Source organism: Lepus europaeus, chromosome 3 (assembly GCF_033115175.1).
Source record: "Lepus europaeus isolate LE1 chromosome 3, mLepTim1.pri, whole genome shotgun sequence".
Lineage (NCBI taxonomy): Eukaryota > Metazoa > Chordata > Mammalia > Lagomorpha > Leporidae > Lepus > Lepus europaeus.
The window spans coordinates 15,843,905-15,861,511 of record NC_084829.1 but is presented as its reverse complement, the minus strand read 5'-3'; the positions used below and the strand labels follow the sequence as shown (position 1 = coordinate 15,861,511).

The window sequence follows — 17,607 nt, the reverse complement described above, 5'->3', positions numbered from 1 at the left end:
GGGCCCTGCACCCACATGGAAGACCAGGAAGAAGCACCTGGCTCCTGGCTTCAGATCGGCGCAGCGCCAGCCGTAGTGGCCATTTGTGGGGTGAACCAACGGAAGGAAGACCTTTCTCTCTGTCTCTCTCTCTCTCTCACTGTGTAACTCTGCCTGTCAAAAAAAAAAATGTGTTTCATCAAATCCACAATGTTATGTAAGATGTGGTATATTCAGATAAGAAGTTAAGATGGCATCACAGTGACAAAATTCCGAGTTATTATACCATCCAGTTAGTGGCTAATTAGTACCAGATAACATTCTTCAGGTTACAAAGAAAAGTTCTCACATACTCTATTTCCTGAAGCTACTCATAACTAAGATGTGGATGCTGTTCTTCAGTTATATGCTATCCTCATCCAGAAGTATGCAACCCCAATGATATAACATTAATAATTTCAACAAAAGTATATGCAATACATTAAAACTTTTTATACCTATTAGGTAATGTAGTAACCACAAAATATTGTGTCCATGTAGGATACAGTTAATCATTTGTTCCTATAGTCTGCTAGTAACAAGTGAAGTTTTAAATACCAGAAAGGAAAGAATGCTTTAAATGGAGTAGTGACATATCAAGATGAAATTTAGAGTTTCAAGATCCCAAAGAAATGATTTGTATTCTAGGGAGGTTTCCTGGATGAGTGTGGCCCTATTTCTTCTTTAGCACTGACATTATTTAAAATGTCATATGAGTACACTGAATTTACAAACACATCTTGGCCAAGGTTGTTGTTAAGGTGGAAATTCTATGTTGTAGATGGGATATGAAATCATCATGGTATGAATTAATTGGATTTTTAAATCTTCTAAAATCTTCTAAAATTATATTCTATTCATATTATTAAATAATCACACTATTAGAAACAGTGTTTCCTAGTTTAGCATCATTATATGCCTATTTTATATTTTTCTAAAATAGAACATTCTTCAGTTTATTAAAAAGTATTTTGTTATTTGATCCTCCATGAATTTTTCCATTTATATTTATTTTTCGAAAAGCGACCATTTATTAGAACCAATAGGAGAGTATCAAACAGAGGAAAAGAGGAGGGTGGTAGTAGGGTCTGCTTTGGAAGTCAGTTCCAGAAACACATAAATGCCTTTCAACATTTGCATTTAAAAGAGGAACATGTACACAGATCACTTACCCTTTAAAAGAAACAAAACCAGAAAAGTTTGGCTGAAATAAAAGCCAAAAACTCAGCCCAAACCCCTCCACAAACCAAAATGTCTGTAGAGAATTTCCTATTTACATTCAGAAATCTGGCTACGGAGTGAGACTCACGGCCACTCAGGGTGATGCAGGGCACTGAAGGGCAGCCAGCCCTGGAGTCTCTGGAAAACAACCTGTGAGAAGCTGGGGAAAGCCCGGGCCATGGTCCTTATTTAATTGTATCTGCTGCTCCATAATCACTCCAGTATACTTTCAGTAATTTTATTAAATTTGTATTAGCTGTAATTTTATTTATATAATTTATCTTATTAACTGTAGTTTTGTTTAGGGAATGGTGATCATACCAGTCAACAGACAACATTACAACACATGTAGTTATAGAGTTAAGTGGCTTGTATTTATAATTAATTAATAAGGGACACATCATCCTATAAAGTAGAATGAAAGCTTCCTCTAGGCTAAAACAGAACAATGGGTTTTGTAAGTGGGAACAAGGAAACAGAATAATAGAAAAATATTCATTGTTTAACATCAAGGTTATACCAGATTATTTTTTCATAAGGATTAAAGCTGAGGAAATGTCTTCATTATGCTGAGTCAGGCAGATAAAACTTTCCTGTTTTCAGGAAATACTGGTTTGTTATGGGATCTATCTGCTTCTTTAGTACTTAAGTTTGATTATGCATCATACAGTGGAGTGACTACAGTTTTGTTTGTTCTGATCTGTTGAAGCCTAGTGCAGGAGCTCAGTCCAACACTTGGAAAACACAACAGGTATAACTAATCAATGTGATCCACTCTGAAGGGTAAATTCTATAATTCTATCCTCAGATCTCTCATCTTTTCCTTGTCTTCCGTATAATAATTCATTACTTTCAGCTCTTGGATTCTGTGACTGCTTCCCAGTGATTTTTCATCACTGTTTCACCTCAAAGGGATATATTTGTCCATAATTGTTTAAAGTCATTTTAGCAAAGTAGGTGACACTCTTAATGGATACCATCTCTTTTGTATCTCTACTCACTTTTTCAATTTAGTGCATCTTATTCATACTTCACTATCATTACAGATTGTATTTATTTAACAACTCCTTAAGGCTTTATGTATGATAGAAGAGCATAAGAAGACATACACATATTTTATCTGATAAAAGATAACAATGGAACAGATATTAATCCATAAAATTTTATTTACATATTAAAAATGACTTGTGAGATACAGTCCAATGATTGAATAGCCTTGCTACATCATTGAGGTCTTTAAAATATATGTTTGACACAATGTATATTGTAATTCAAATTGTTTCAATTTTGATTTAAGTTAGAGACTGAAAGAGATATAAATTACAAAGATCAATGCAATTGTTTCTGGATCCACTGAATTCTTTCAAAAGTCTAAAAAATTAAATGAAATCTCTCTTTTTATGTTAGCCACAATGATCTACACATATTCCAACCTTCCCTAAGAATGCATTTTACTAGTAACTGTTTTTTTTTTTTACTTACCTTATTTTGATAAAAAGGAATTGTGAGGAAAACACTTCCATTTTTCAAACTTACTATAGTATCTATAGTATCTTATGAGTATTTAGGAATTACCTCCAAAAGTCCTAGCTTTTCAGTTGATACAGGGTGCCAAAGAGAAAAGGGCTTAGATTAGGAAGACAAGAGTAGAAAATGCCAAGGATACTTTGTGCATAGATTATTTATATGCTAGTCCTGAGACCTCTTGGGCATTGTTTTCCAACAGGCCACTTACTTGTATCCCAGATGAGTTAGCAGAGAAAGTTCCTTGGTACAGATTTTTTTTAAAAATTTTCTTCTAATGAACAATTAGCCACTGAACTGAGATCAGAAACAGGTCTTTTCTTTAATAGGTATATTTTAAAATAAACTCATTCTATATGCTGACATTTTTGTGGTAATTTTAAAAGGACACAATAATCCCATGGTATTCATAGGAAATTGTTCTAGGAACCTCACAAATACCAAAAGCTGTTGGTTATCAAGCCCCTCACATAAAATACCGTAGTATTTACATAAGACCATATCCTAGTATTCCTGAATGTTGCAAACCATTCCTGGATTACGTACAATATCAAATACAATGCAAATACTTGTAGTAAGTTTCTATATTGTATAGTTTAAAGAATAAAGGCAAGAAAAAGGTCTATGCACGCTTAGTACAGATATAGCCATCATAGCTAGGTCCTGGGAGGCTCACTCTGTAGATTTGATAGACCAACTATACAATTGGTTAAGTAAATAAATAGAAAACAATTACAGCAGAGTTAATTTAAAGAAATTATTTTGTGGAATTTAAATGATAATTATTTGAATATTTTCATCTAATTAGAATATTTCACATAATATTTAACTATTCCTAATATTAGCAATTAAAGGGCACAAATATAATTTTATTAGAGAAGAAAGTGATCTTTCCAAAGAGAAGAAATCAGTGATACTTAAAATGGAATCTTTGATCTATGTGAATTTGAATATAGAGGCCTTGTACTTGGCTCAGCTACAGAGCAGAACCACAACAAAGAAAGGACTGGGTTTTCAGAGGATTGAGAGAAAATCAGTGAAGAAGTGACCAGAACTATAATTGCACTGAGACTGGGCTATGGAAAGCCAGCAAAGAGAGGGAAAAAAATCACACTGCAGCTTCTTTTCAAGCTCGAGCTTTCTGGGAAAAATGTAGCTCTTCAAACCCAGCCATCCCTATAGGCCAGCAGCCCTAACCACAGCAGAATTCCACAGAACTCAATGACTTCAAACCTCGGCCAGAGCCAGAGTCAGGGCGCTAGCTTCATGTGACAACCAACAGGCCCCTCTGCATGCTGCAGGTGGAGATTTTTGGGCACAAGGCCAGGAGTCATCCTTACCCTGTGAGGTCCAGGGAAGTGCCTGAGGCTCAGTGTCAGCAGCAGGGAATACACAGTCACAGGGACCAGACTTAAGGAACTTCTTTCTCCATGTCTTAGCACAGGATGCTAGGTGGCCTGGGCTCAAGCATTGCTATGATCTTTGCATACTTTGTGGGAACTGGGGACAATCCCTTCTGTCAAGGGTTTGGCTGCTGGTGATAGAATCTCTGGAGTAATTCGTACTCACAGTGGACCCTGGCGGGCCTTATATGCATACATCTTTTTCAGGCTGATAGCTGTCAGCCCATAATCTCCTGCGTAACTTGCACTTTCCAGGGGTGACCTGGGTATGGACTCCATTGCATTCTGCATATTTAGGACTGGGACTATTGGGTTCCTAATTCCAGGGACACTTCTGTTTCCCTGTGAGGAGTCTGGGAAGGGCACTATGCATTGCTTTGCTCTAGGCAAGCACCTGCCAATGCACAATCCCCAGTATAACCTGAGATATCCATTTGGGACCTGAGTGAGTTACCCTATAAGTCCTGCAGCTATGGTACTGGGACTGTTGGAGCTATTCTCCACAGTTGTGTTCACACCGAGGGACCTGCGTGATAACCCCAATGCGTTTGGCCACTCTGGGTCTGTGAATGCTCTGTAATTCACAGGGATACATGGCCTGATACCATCTGGTGCGGGGAAGAATCTATCAGCATCACACTGATTCAGGTTTGCACCTGCTATTCTACAATCTCCATCATAACTTTCCTTTAACTGGGGCAATGCCAGCCAGGCTTCCCCCATTCTGATAACTTCAGGGGGAAAACTCAGAAAGGAATTTTTCATATTTACATCCAAAAAAGTCCTTTGTTCTAGGAGGAGGAGAAGGAGAAGAGGTGGGAAGACAAGAACCACTCCCTTAAAAAAAAACCCAGCCTAAATGTAAACTGCACACTCAGCCTTCTGCCTCTCTGCTGAGCTGCCCTCCTGGCCTGCCCAGGTGTATTCTCTCCACTCAGCCATGTAACCTCGCTCTCCCCCAGTCTGAGGGACTGGGCACTCTCTCTCAGGTTCTGTCTGGAGAGGTGCCCATCCATTCTTACAGATGTCCCTGCTATAATAAACCTTGCTACTATGCTTTTCACTACTCTCTGTCTTATGCCTCAATTCTTTCTTGAGTGAAGGCAAGGACCCTTTGCTTCTCCAGTAACAACAAGATTTCCCTTTCATTCCTATTCATTTTTTGCATTCTATATTAACTGCTGCACTGTGGGACTGTAGTCTTTGTATTTTTTACTTGTTGAATATTATGGTTAGTGGTGAATTAAGCTTGTGATTATAAACTGTATTGAAATTATGTCTTTGCAAAAATTAAAAAAAGAGGAAAGAACGAGGGATATTAAGGGAAGGAGGAGGAATGCATGGTTATCAGAACTGTACCTATGAAATACTTGAGATCTGTTCTCTTTATATTAATAAAAATTAATGGAATGAGCCAGTGGACAGGAGATCCTCTCTCTCTCCTCCTACCTCTTGTGTGTATGTATGTATATGTGTGTATGTGTGTGTGCTTTCTGTTGCTCTGCCTTTCAAATGCATCTGAAAAAGAAACAAAACAGGAGAGGTTCCATGATGGTGGAATAGGGAGGGAGCTCACTAATAGTCCAGAAAAAGATAGTTTAATAAAAGTGGAGATAGTGTAGTCTCAGGGAAGAGTTAGGTAAAAAATGGCAGAGGAAACTCTTCTGGAATTAGAGAGACACAGTGGATCTATGTGGAGGGCACAGGTGCCCACAGCTTGGGAACCCAGCTGCGGCCAAGAGTCTCCTCCATACCAGTACTGGAAAGAAAGGTGAGGTGAGACTGCAGTAGCCTGAGACACTGGTGAAAAGCAGTAGGAAGAGCCTAGAGGGCACGAGGCTTGAAGCCCCATAGGGGAAAGTACACCAGCATAACTAGAGGAGAGAAAAAATAAAGGGATGGTACGGACACGATTCTCTTTCTCCACTCACCTTACAAAGGTGTATGAGCTAATAGAGCAGGCACCATTTTGGACATATGTAATAGCTGTGCCAGCTTGGGGCTGCACTCACCCTCAGCCGAGCAAAAAGACCTGATTCTAGTGGGGAGAAATAACAGGAGAATAAGACCTAGTGAATGTGTGGAGCTTATGAACTGGGACTGTGAAAAAAAAGACCTGAGGGTGTGTGGGAGAACTCACAGTGTGGCTGAGACGTGAGTAGTCTCAGGGGGAGACACCACAAGCTCCAGTGTCCCTGGTACCAAGTGAAAGACACCACAGGGGAATCTGAGCTTATACTGAGGACTGTACAGAATCTTTGTGTGGTCCTTGGGACAGAGCAGATGAATATCATACCCACTGGGGCTAACACTCAGGCACTGATTGCCATCAAGGAGAAGAGCTCAGCTGAGTGGAATTACTTCCCTTCTGAATAAAAAAAAAGAGGGAGAGAAGATTTACCATGCCAAACCTGGATGTGTCACCTTAGGCACACCCTTAACCCTGAGAAGAACTGAACAGAACTCTCTGGCCACACCCACCACAAGCCTCTAGAGACTCACCAAAAGCAGACAGTCCACTTAATCTAGAGTTGTAATATAATGAGAAAAGCCACCACAGCAGGAAAAAAAAGAAACCAAAGAATATCTCCACAAATGCCAAACAACAAATGCAAAAACCAAAAAAAAAAACAAGAACAAGGAAGACATCATGATGCTCCCAAATGAACATGACACTCCAATACAAGATTATGAAGATGATGATATAGAAGAAATGCAAGAAATGGAACTCAAAAAATTTATAAGAATATTTAGAAGTAATCAAAAACAAATGCATGAACTACTGAAATCCATGCAGGTCATGACAGAAAATCTCGTGAAAATGAAATCTTAAGAAGGAATCAAAATGAAATGAGAAATTTAATAGAACATGAGATTGAGATATTGAAGAGAAATCAAAATGAAATGAAGAATTCAATAGAACGGGGGATTCCAAGACAATGCAATCAAGGTGGCATATACCAATGCCATCTTACTAGTCAGAGTGATCAGTTTCAGTTCATAATTGATCATAATGATAGGTCTAAGAGTCAAAGGGATCACATAAACAAGACTAGTATCTGATAATACTGATAGAATTAAAAAGCAGAGAACAATCTAAAATGGGACGCGGGATACACAGCATACTCACAGAATGGAAGATGCCCTAAATAGCACTCTGGACTCAGAATCAGCCCTTAAGGCATTTGGATCTGGCTAAAAAACCCATGAGAGTTTCTCAGGCATGGAAAGCCAATACATTGTGGCAAAAAAATGACCTAAATGAAAGATCTCTGTGAGGGAGAAAGAATTGGCCATCAAAGAAGGAGGTACCTTTCTCTGAAGGGAAGAGAGATCTTCCACTTTATCTATGGCCTTGTCTAAATAAGATCAGAGTTGGCGAACTCAAGAGGCTTCCATAGCCTTGGCAGCTCATGACAAGAGCCTTGGGTGATTACTGACGCCATAAACAAGAGTGTCAATTGTTAAATCAACAACGGGAGACACTGTGCACTTACTCCCCATGTAAGATCTCTGTCTTTAATGTGTTGTACTATGCAAATTAATGGTAAAACTGCTACTCAAACAGTACTTTATACTTTGTGTGTCTGTGTGGGTGCAGTCTGTTGAAATCTTTACTTAGTGTATACTAAGTTGATCTTCTGTATAAAGAATTGAAAATGAATCTTGATGAAGAATGGTATGGGAGAGGGTGTTGGAGATGGGATTGTTGCTGGTGGGAGGGAGGTTATGGGGGGCAAAGCTGTTATAATCCAAAAGTTGTACTTTTGAAATTTACATCTATTAAATAAAAGTTGAAAAAAAGAAAACAATGACAACAACAACAACAAAAACCAAATTCAAATAACTTAATAGGAAGTATAAATGAAGGTTTTCCTTTGACAGTCACCTCATATGGTACATAATGCTCTTTTTTTCTTGAAATCCAGTCATTAGTATTATGTGAGTGTGTCTTTCCCCATGATAGACAGGCTGAATATTTTTGACTTCTCTTTTGTACCCAATCCATTTCCTGTCCCACCATGTGAGGAGTCTAGCATGAGAGAAGAGCTACTATGGGTTACTTTCCCCTTGCTCCCTCTTGGCTGAACGCAGGAGGCTACCTGAGCTGCTCATCAACAGGTTACAGCTCCTGGGGTAGCCAGGTACCTTCAGATAGCTTAGGTACTGTGAATGGAGCTGCTCTAAACATGGGGGTAGAGATAACCTTTTCACATGCTGATTTCATTTCCTCTGGGTAAATTCCCAGAGGTGGGATGTCTGGATCATATGATAGAACACTTTTCAGATTTTTGAAGAATCTCCACATTGTCTTCCATAAGGCTGTACTAGTTCACATTCCCAACAACATTATGGGAGGTTAATCTGCAATGAACATGGAAGTTCAGAAATCTTTTTGATAGACTGATTTATTTCCTTTAGATCTATATTCAAAAGTAGGATGATATGTCATTTATGTAGATATATTTTCAGTTTTTTTAATTGGTTAAGATTTATTTATTTATTTGAAAGGTGGAGTTACAGAGAGGCAGAGACAGAGGCAGAGATCTTCCATCCACTGGTTCACTCCCCAAGTGGCTTCAATGGCTGGAGCTAGGTGGATCTGGAGCCAGGAGCCAGGGGCTTCTTCCGGGTTTCCCACGGGAGGGTGCAGGGGCCCAAGGACTTGGGCCATCTTCTGCTTTCCCAGGCCATAGCCAACGCTGGATCTGAAATGGAGCAACCGGGTCTCAAATAGGCATGCATATGTGATATTCCCACTGCAGGTGGCAGCTTTACCCTCAATGCCACAGCTCTGACCCTATTTTCAGTTTTTTGAGAAATCTTCATAATAACCACCATAATGGTTGTAGTAATTTGCATTCTATCCAGCAGTGTTTATACAGACCTTTTTTCCATATCCTTTCCAGCATTTATTGCTTTTGTCTTTTTGATCATTAACTATTCTTACTGGAGTGAGATGATGTGTCATTGGAGTTTTATTTGCATTTCTTTGATGGCTAGAGATACTGAGCATTTTTTTCATGTATTTCTTATTTGTAGTTCTTCTTTTGGGAGATGTGTATTCAGATCCCTTACTGTTTTCTAAACTGTATTATTTTTTTACTGAGTTTTTTGAGTTCCTCATTTAATCTAGATATTAATCATCTCCTTTGTGAGTTGAATACTTTGCAAATATTTTCTTACATTTGATCAGTAGTTTCTTCAATGTTGATTTTTTTCCTTTAATTTGGAAAAGCTTCTTAGTTTGATGTACTCTCATTGTCTAGTTAACTTTCATTGTAGATGCTTTTGAAGCTTTATCCAAAAAGTCTTTGCCAATACTGATCACTTTTAAAGTCATCTCGTAGTTTCATGTCCTATGTTTACATCCTTTGTACATTTTGAGTTGATTTTTATGTAGGATGGGGAGTAGAGGTCATATTTTAATATGCATGTGGATATTCAGTTTTCCCAGAATCACTTATTGAAGATATTGTCTACTTTCAGTGTATGTTTTTAGTGCCTTATTCAAGAAAGAGTTGGCCACAGATGTGAGAATTCATATCTAGGAACATTATTCTGTTTGTGGTCTATGTATCTATTTTTGTGCCAGGATTAAAGCCCTAAACAAACTAGGTATTGGAATTTCATACCTCCACATAGCAAAGGTTGTATTTGACAGCAACACATGGAATGGGAAAAAGCTGAAGATACTTCCTGTAAGAAAGATCTCAAACAATATAACAATGTCCTCTGTCACCGCTCTCATTCATTATTATATTGGAAGTCTTAGCCAGAGAAATTAGGAAAGAAAAGGAAATAAAAATATACAAATAGGAAATGAGGAAGTCAAATTATCCTTGTTTTCAAATGATATGATATATCTGAAAAACCTAAAGACACCACCAAAGACTATTAGATTTGATCAACAATCTCATTAAAGCAACAGAATAAAAAACACCAAATCAATAGCATTTTTATACTTCAAAAATGAGCTCACTAAAAAAATCATAAAAGCAGCTCCTTTTGCAATATGTGCAGTAAATGCCTAGCCATAAATCTAAACATGGATATGAAAAACCTCCTCTGTAAAACTTATAAATATTAATGACAAATTAGAGGGCAGGCAAAAAAATTAGAAAAAAGCTCCCACATTAATGAATTACTAGAGTTAGTGTTGTTGAAATGTCCATATCATCCAAAATGATTCACAATCCAGCACAATCTTCAAGAAAATACCAATGATATTCTTCACAGAAGTAGACAAAAATCCTAATATTCACATGGAAACACGAAGGTCCCCAAATATCCAAAGTAATCTTGACCAAAAAGTACAAAGCTAGAGGCATCACAATAACCGAGGTCAGTAGGTACTAAAGACCCAGTGTAACCGAAACAGCATGGTACCGGCATAGAAACAGACACATTATTATTATTTTAAAAGAAATATGACCAATTAAGGTATGTCAGTTATTAAGACCCAAATTATAGTAGTTCAACAAAACAAAATTTTATTTTTTGCATGTTTCACATCCATTGAATGTAGCTGGTGACTCTTTTCTATGTTATTCTCCATAAGAGTACAAATATACACTACTTAAGATTTCCTGGATTATCTGATGAAGGGATGTAAATGTTGCAATACACAGACTGGCCCTGAAAAATATTCCTGGATATTTAACAATCACTGTGACTCAGAACTCATGGTCACAGACTTAGTTTAAAGATAGAAAGAAGTATATTCTTATCGTATATCCAGAAAGAATGAGAAATATTTATGGAAAGTCTTAAAGCCTACTAGTCTTCCCCTATAGACATAAAAAATTGATATATTTTTCTGTCTTCATAAAAGTATACTTTATCCCTCTGGAAAGAGACAAGTAGAGGTTTTCATCCAATTAGAAGCAAGACCCAACCCAAAGTTCAGGAGCCTTGCTTAATGTCCCCTAGTGTTTTTGTTAGGTTTATAATTGAATTTTCTTGGTTCAGTAATCTATGAACTACAAAGAAAAGTTATCTTTCCTCTAAATGCAGAAAATGTAATAGGTGGGTCTGAAACAAGATGAAAAGCATAAACACTTCCAACCAAAATGAGGAAGTTTAGAGGTAAACATGAAGTCCCAGAAAATGCCCAAAACCAGTTAGCAGTTACTGTGAGGAGTTCAACTGAGAATTCAATAATGTTTTTGTCTTCTATATTTTAGAAACAGCTTCTCTGTCTATTATTCTTCATAACCCTTGGGCTCTACACTTTTGGAGGGCTGTTGGAATTATGCACAGTATCTATCTCTGTATAGGATAATAGACAAAATGCAAGGCTTTTCAATTCCATTCCTTCTTTAAGAAGATTGAGAGTCCAAGTATTAATTTGCCATAATCAGAAGCTTCTATAATCCAGGTTAATACTTTATTTGATATAATGCTTTCAACAATTTAGCCTTTTGTATATTTGTTGTTAGTCTGCTCTGTATTCTAATGACCAAATCCGCAATTGTTGTCTCTATATATTCACTTATAATTTCATTTAGCCAACTGGACTTTGGTGCAATAAATTTATTATCTTTACTTTTCCCTTTCCTTGAACCATTGATTTCAGTTGAAAGGATAAATCACGTGGCCATTGCCACAGCTCACTAGGTTAATCCTCCGCCTTGCGGCGCCGGCACACTGGGTTCTAGTCCCGGTCGGGGCGCCGGATTCTGTCCTGGTTGCCCCCCTTCCAGGCCAGCTCTCTGCTGTGGCCCGGGAGTGCAGTGGAGGATGGCCCAAGTGCTTGGGCCCTGCACCCCATGAGAGACCAGGAGAAGCACCTGGCTCCTGCCTTCGGATCAGCACGGTGTGCTGACTGCAGCATGCCGGCCGCAGCGGCCATTGGAGGGTGAACCAACAGAAAAAAAGGAAGACCTTTCTCTCTGTCTCTCTCTCTCACTGTCCACTCTGCCTGTCAAAAAAAAAAAAAAAAGGATATATCACGTGCTACTTTAATCCACTAGGAAAGTTTAATGACAGGTGTATTGATTACATTCTTGAATAAATTCTTATTGCTAGAGATATTTTAATTGATTTATTCAAAGAATGCTCTCAATTTTATATAATATCTCTAACTGGGAAGTTTTTTTTTTTTTAAAAGATATATCTATGTATTTGAAAGTCACAGTTTCAGAGAGAGAAGGAGAGGCAGAGAGGTCTTTCATCCATTGGTTCACTCCTGAGATGGCCAAAAGGGTCAGGGGAGAGCCAAGCTGAAGCCAGGAGAAAGGAACGTCATCAGGGTTTCTCACATGGGTGGCAGAGGTCTAAGAACTTTGGTCATCTTCTGCTCTTCCCAGTCCATTAGCAGGGAGTTGGATCAGAAGTGGAGCAGCTGGGACACAAACCAGTGCCCATGTGGGATGCTGGTGTTGCAAGCAGCAGCTAAGCCCACTATGCCACAAGCTGGCCCCCTTGGAGGGTTTTTTTCTTTTCTAACCAATTAAGACCCTGAATTTCTGGGTGCTTCCCATTTTCTTTCATTTCTACTTGGAAATAGGGAATTTTTTTTTTGAGTTTGAGTTTAGTTTTTTCAGTGAAATCTTGTCAAATGTACAAAAAATTAACAAATACATATTGTTATCTAATATCTTCATCTAGATTTATATTCATTGGTTTCACTATCAGCCTTCTAAATTATTGCAGGTGATAGTTCCAAAAATGATTGCATGCTTTATAGCATAGATCATTATGATTCCAATCTTTAGCATCTATTTTCACCATCTATTTTCACCTTACTCTTATGTCAGCATCTCCTATTTTATAATTATAAACATTAGAACCCAACTCCTATTATCAATTTCTATTATCAGTTAAGATTAGCTGTATTATAATTTAGTAATAAAAATCTCCAAACTCCCAGTGACTTTAAGTAATAAAGGTTTATTTATCACTTATGCTAATTGTCTATCAAGCTTTGGAGTTATACTTCACATTGTATTCAATCTATATGTCAGGCTAATTAAGGACCCCCAACCTGAAAATTGTCTTGATTGGCAGAAGGAAAGAGCCTGGGAGAATGTGCACTAGATCTTAAAGTCTCATCAGTAAGTGACTCCCATAGTTTATGTTCACATTTTCTTGGCAAATCAAATTAAGCAATGAGGACTGTATTCAACATGGAAGGGAAATGCCATCTCACTAGTAAAAGTGATCAATTTCTGTTCACAATTGATCATACTGATAGGTCTAAGAGTCAAAAGGATCACATAAACAAGACTAGTGTCTGCTAATACTAGCTGATCTAATTAAAAAGGGAGAGAAAGATCCAACATGGGAAGCAGGATACCCAGCAGACTCATAGAATAGCAGATGTCCTAAACAGCACTCTGGCCTCAGAATCAGCCCTTAAGGCATTCGAATCTGGCTGAAGAGCCAGACATATGAATAATATACTACTTTAAAAACTACTCAAGGAAATTAAAAATAGTAAGATGATAATATTTTTGCCTCTGAAACGGAAATGTCTCAACATATGAAAACTCTGAGTTTTCAAATAATCATGAAGCAAATATTCTCATTTGTGATATATAGTTGTGGTGAGAATGTGGAATACTTCAAAACTTTTGTAAAGCAATTTGGCAATATGTATTGACTCTTAGATATTCAAAGAATTTTATGATTTGAGATAGTACTACCATTTTCTTTCTTTCTTTTTTTTTTTGGACAGGCAGAGTGGATAGTAAGAGAGAAAGAGACAGAGAGAAAGGTCTTCCTTTTTGCCGTTGGTTCACCCTCCATTGGCCACTGCGGCCGGCGCATCTCGCTGATCCGAAGCCAGGAGCCAGATGCTTCTCCTGGTCTCCCACGCGGGTGCAGGGCCCAAGGACTCGGACCATCCTCCACTGCCTTCCTGGGCCATAGCAGAGAGCTGGCCTGGAAGAGGGGCAACCGGGATAGAATCCGGCGCCCCAACTGGGACTAAAACCTGGTGTGCTGGCGCTGCAAGGTGGAGGATTAGCCTGTTAAGCCACGGCGCCAGCCAGTACTACCATTTTCAAGAATATAAACTGACAATTAGACACAGATGCTTATCTGTTGAATTCTTTGTGATTGTATTTACAATAGTCAAAACAAGTAATGCAAATATTCAACAATACAAAAATAGTTAAATACATTCAATTTTCAACTATTTAAATTGTTTATGAAATGCTTGTCCATATAATTAACTAATTAAGGTTACTATACAAAAAGATTCCCATTAACATATCTTGTAACTAATTAACTTTACTATTAGCAGAAATTTCACTCCTTAGGACAGAAGTTGGGACAAATAAGGAACTCGATAAAAGGAAGAAAAAAGAACAATGTTAGAATTGTAAATGAAAGTCAAGTGACATTTCAGGTTTTTAATGAAATACAAACACTTAGCTAGTTTAAAGACAGCTGAATTTGAGCCAGACTACGTGTTTAGATCACGTAGTTATGGAAGTTATGGAAGGAAGCATACGACAGAATTTTTTTCAAGGCATGTGAGGGTATGAAGTTATTGAACAACTGGTTTTTGAATAATGAATTTTGGTTTAGGATCATAGGTTGTTTAATCATAAATATATCAAAATACCTACATCACAACATAAACAAGATGATTTAGAACAAATAGTATACAAATGGGAAGGTGAAACAGCCAAATCCCTGAAATTACAATGAGTTACCTCAAGGAACAGAGTGCATTGATGGGCTTCTGGCTATCAGTTTAACTTTAAAAAAATAAAACATACCCTTTGGTATTAGCATTACTTACTGTAGAGAGTAAGAATTTCCTAACTGTTGAAAGAATTCAATGAAATCACAAGAGCTTGGAAAATCACTTCAAATATTGTCATCTTAAAGGATAAAGAGAGACTTAGAAAATCCTCATCACATTAGTACTTCTTATTTCTTTAAAAAAAGGATTCTTGACATCACCCTCTTGAAGGCCTCCTTCATATCTTTATTTCTAAGGCTGTAGATGAGGGGGTTCAACATGGGTGTGATGATTCCATAGAAGAGGGAAATCGTCTTTCCCCAGTCTTTGGAGGTGGATGATGGTGGTTGTAGATACATATAGATGGCTGTTCCATAAAAGAGAGACACCACAGTCATGTGTGATCCGCATGTCCCAAAAGCTTTTCGCCGTCCTTCTGCTGATTTGATTTTCAATACTGCTTGAGCTATGAAGCCATAGGAGATGAGGATGAATGTCACTGGGATTAGCAGAATTAATACACTAAAGAAAAAGAGCTCAGCCTCAATGGGTTTTGTGTCAGCACACGACAACTTGAGAAGGGCAGGAACCTCACAGAAAAAGTGGTCCACTTCCCGATGGCCACAGCGTGGCATGTGAATGGTCAAGGTAGACTGCAACACTGAGTTGCTGAAACCAGTGAGCCATGAGAAGGCTGCCATTCTTAGGCAGAACCAACGATTCATGATGACTACATAGTGGAGGGGTCTGCAAATTGCCACAAATCTGTCAAAGGACATGACAGCCAGGAGGAGACATTCAGTAGCACCCAAGGCCAAGAAGATGATGAGCTGGGCTACACAGCCACCATAGCTGATGGTCTTTTTGTTGAGACAAATGTTCACCAACATCTGAGGGACGGTGGTTGTGGTGTAGCAGAGATCTAAGATGGAGAGATTAGTGAGAAAGAAATACATGGGAGTATGAAGTTTGGGATCCAGAATGCACACCATCATGATGGAGACATTACCAAAAATGGTGAATGTGTATGATATTAGCAAGATCACAAAAAGGGGCATTTGTAGCCAGGGTCTGTCTGAGAAGCCAAGTAGTATAAATTCTTTTGGGGTGCTCTCATTTGCCCAATTCATGATGAGTCACTGATTTTTCACTCCTAAAAATATATGATAGGAAAAAAATATATGATAGGAAAGCAGCCAATATATTTATTAAATACTCCTATTGGAACTGAATTGAATTTAGAATAATTATAATGAATTCCTCACTACCTAATAGGACTTAGAGTCAATTAAATGGAACACTTGTTAAATGCAATATGGTCATCTAACAGTTATAAAATAGTTCCTGTTTCCAATAGCTATGTTTAAGCTATTTTTAAAGTAAATCATTACATTAAAAATGACATTAACTATATAAATTTATGCATATGAAGCACTGAAAATTTTAAGTGCTCAACATGTTTTGACTTATCTTTCTCTTCTAAACCTCACCGAGTGTCAGACAATGTGGTTTAGTAGCTAAAGGGGTGCCTGTTTGAGTCCCAGCTGCTCTACTTCTGATCCATCTCCCTTATAATGGCCTGGGAAAAGCAGTGGAAGATGGCCCAAGGGCTTGGGACCCTGCCACCCATGTGGGGCAGATGGAAGAGACTCCTGGCTACTGGCTTCAGGCTGGCTTAGCTGTAGTTGTTTTGATCACCAGGAGGATGAATCATCTGGGTAGTGAACCAGTGGATGCAAGAGCTCTCTATCTCTCCCTCTCTCTCTGTAACTCTGTCTTTCAAATAAATAAATATTTTTTTAAAAAATAAACCCAGTCTACATTAATAAACATTTTTTAAAAATTTTTTAGACAGGCAGAGTGGACAGTGAGAGAGAGAGAGACAGAGAGAAGGGTCTTGCTTTTGCCGTTGGTCCACCCTCCAATGGCCGCCGCGGCTGGCGTGCTGTGGCCAGCACACCGCGCTGATCCGATGGCAGGAGCCAGGTGCTTCTCCTGGTCTCCCATGGGGTGCAGGGCCCAAGCACTTGGGCCATCCTCCTATGCACTCCCTGGCCACAGCAGAGAGCTGGCCTGGAAGAGGGGCAACTGGGACAGAATCCGGCGCCCCAACCGGGACTAGAACCCAGTTTGCCAGCGCCGCAAGGCGGAGGATTAGCCTGTTGAGCCACGGCACCAGCCATTAATAAACATTTTATCACAGATAATATCTTAGTCAAATTACATTTAAGTTAGGCTAAGAATGCTGAAGAGTAAAGAGGTTATAAGAGTTTCTAAATCTATAATAAATCTAAATAAATCTGACTGTTTTGGTAGCATCTTTGTCATATTTTGAATTGCATCTTTCTTTTAAAGGGTTTGTTCATGTCCACTCATACAAAGAGCCATTGTGGGTATAAAACGCTTCATTTCAGGTTAATGCATTTATGACTTACCTGTGATGTACAGTAATGACCACAATGCTGTGACCTCATCTGAAGAAACCTGGATGAAGATAGGCATATTGGTGACTTAATTTCTACTAGATTTGCATGAGAAAGACTTTTCTCTGTGCCAAAAATATATTTTTTTCTAATTTTCACCAAAACCCTTATAAATAGGTATGCTTTATATTGTATTGTTACTGTGATGCAGTGAGAATAAATACTTTTCATGCTTATTAATGGTGAGGCCAAGACTCAAACCCCAGAGTTACAGATCCTTCTTTCTTATTATACATGAGAGTTCTTCAAATATTTTATG

General features: G+C 38.3%; 1 protein-coding gene across 1 annotated transcript; it reads right to left on the bottom strand.

The window, feature by feature from the left end:
• Positions 1–15,053: 15,053 nt before the first annotated feature.
• Positions 15,054–15,995, bottom strand: LOC133756747 (putative olfactory receptor 2B3). The gene has a single exon (XM_062187342.1). The coding sequence runs from the start codon at positions 15,993–15,995 to the stop codon at positions 15,054–15,056; it is 942 nt and encodes a 313-aa protein (XP_062043326.1).
• Between the last annotated feature and the right edge of the window lie 1,612 nt (positions 15,996–17,607).

Bases quoted from the DNA above. Each gene is read 5' to 3' on its own strand.
- LOC133756747 (XM_062187342.1), bottom strand. From the start codon at position 15,995: ATGAATTGGGCAAATGAGAGCACCCCAAAAGAATTTATACTACTTGGC.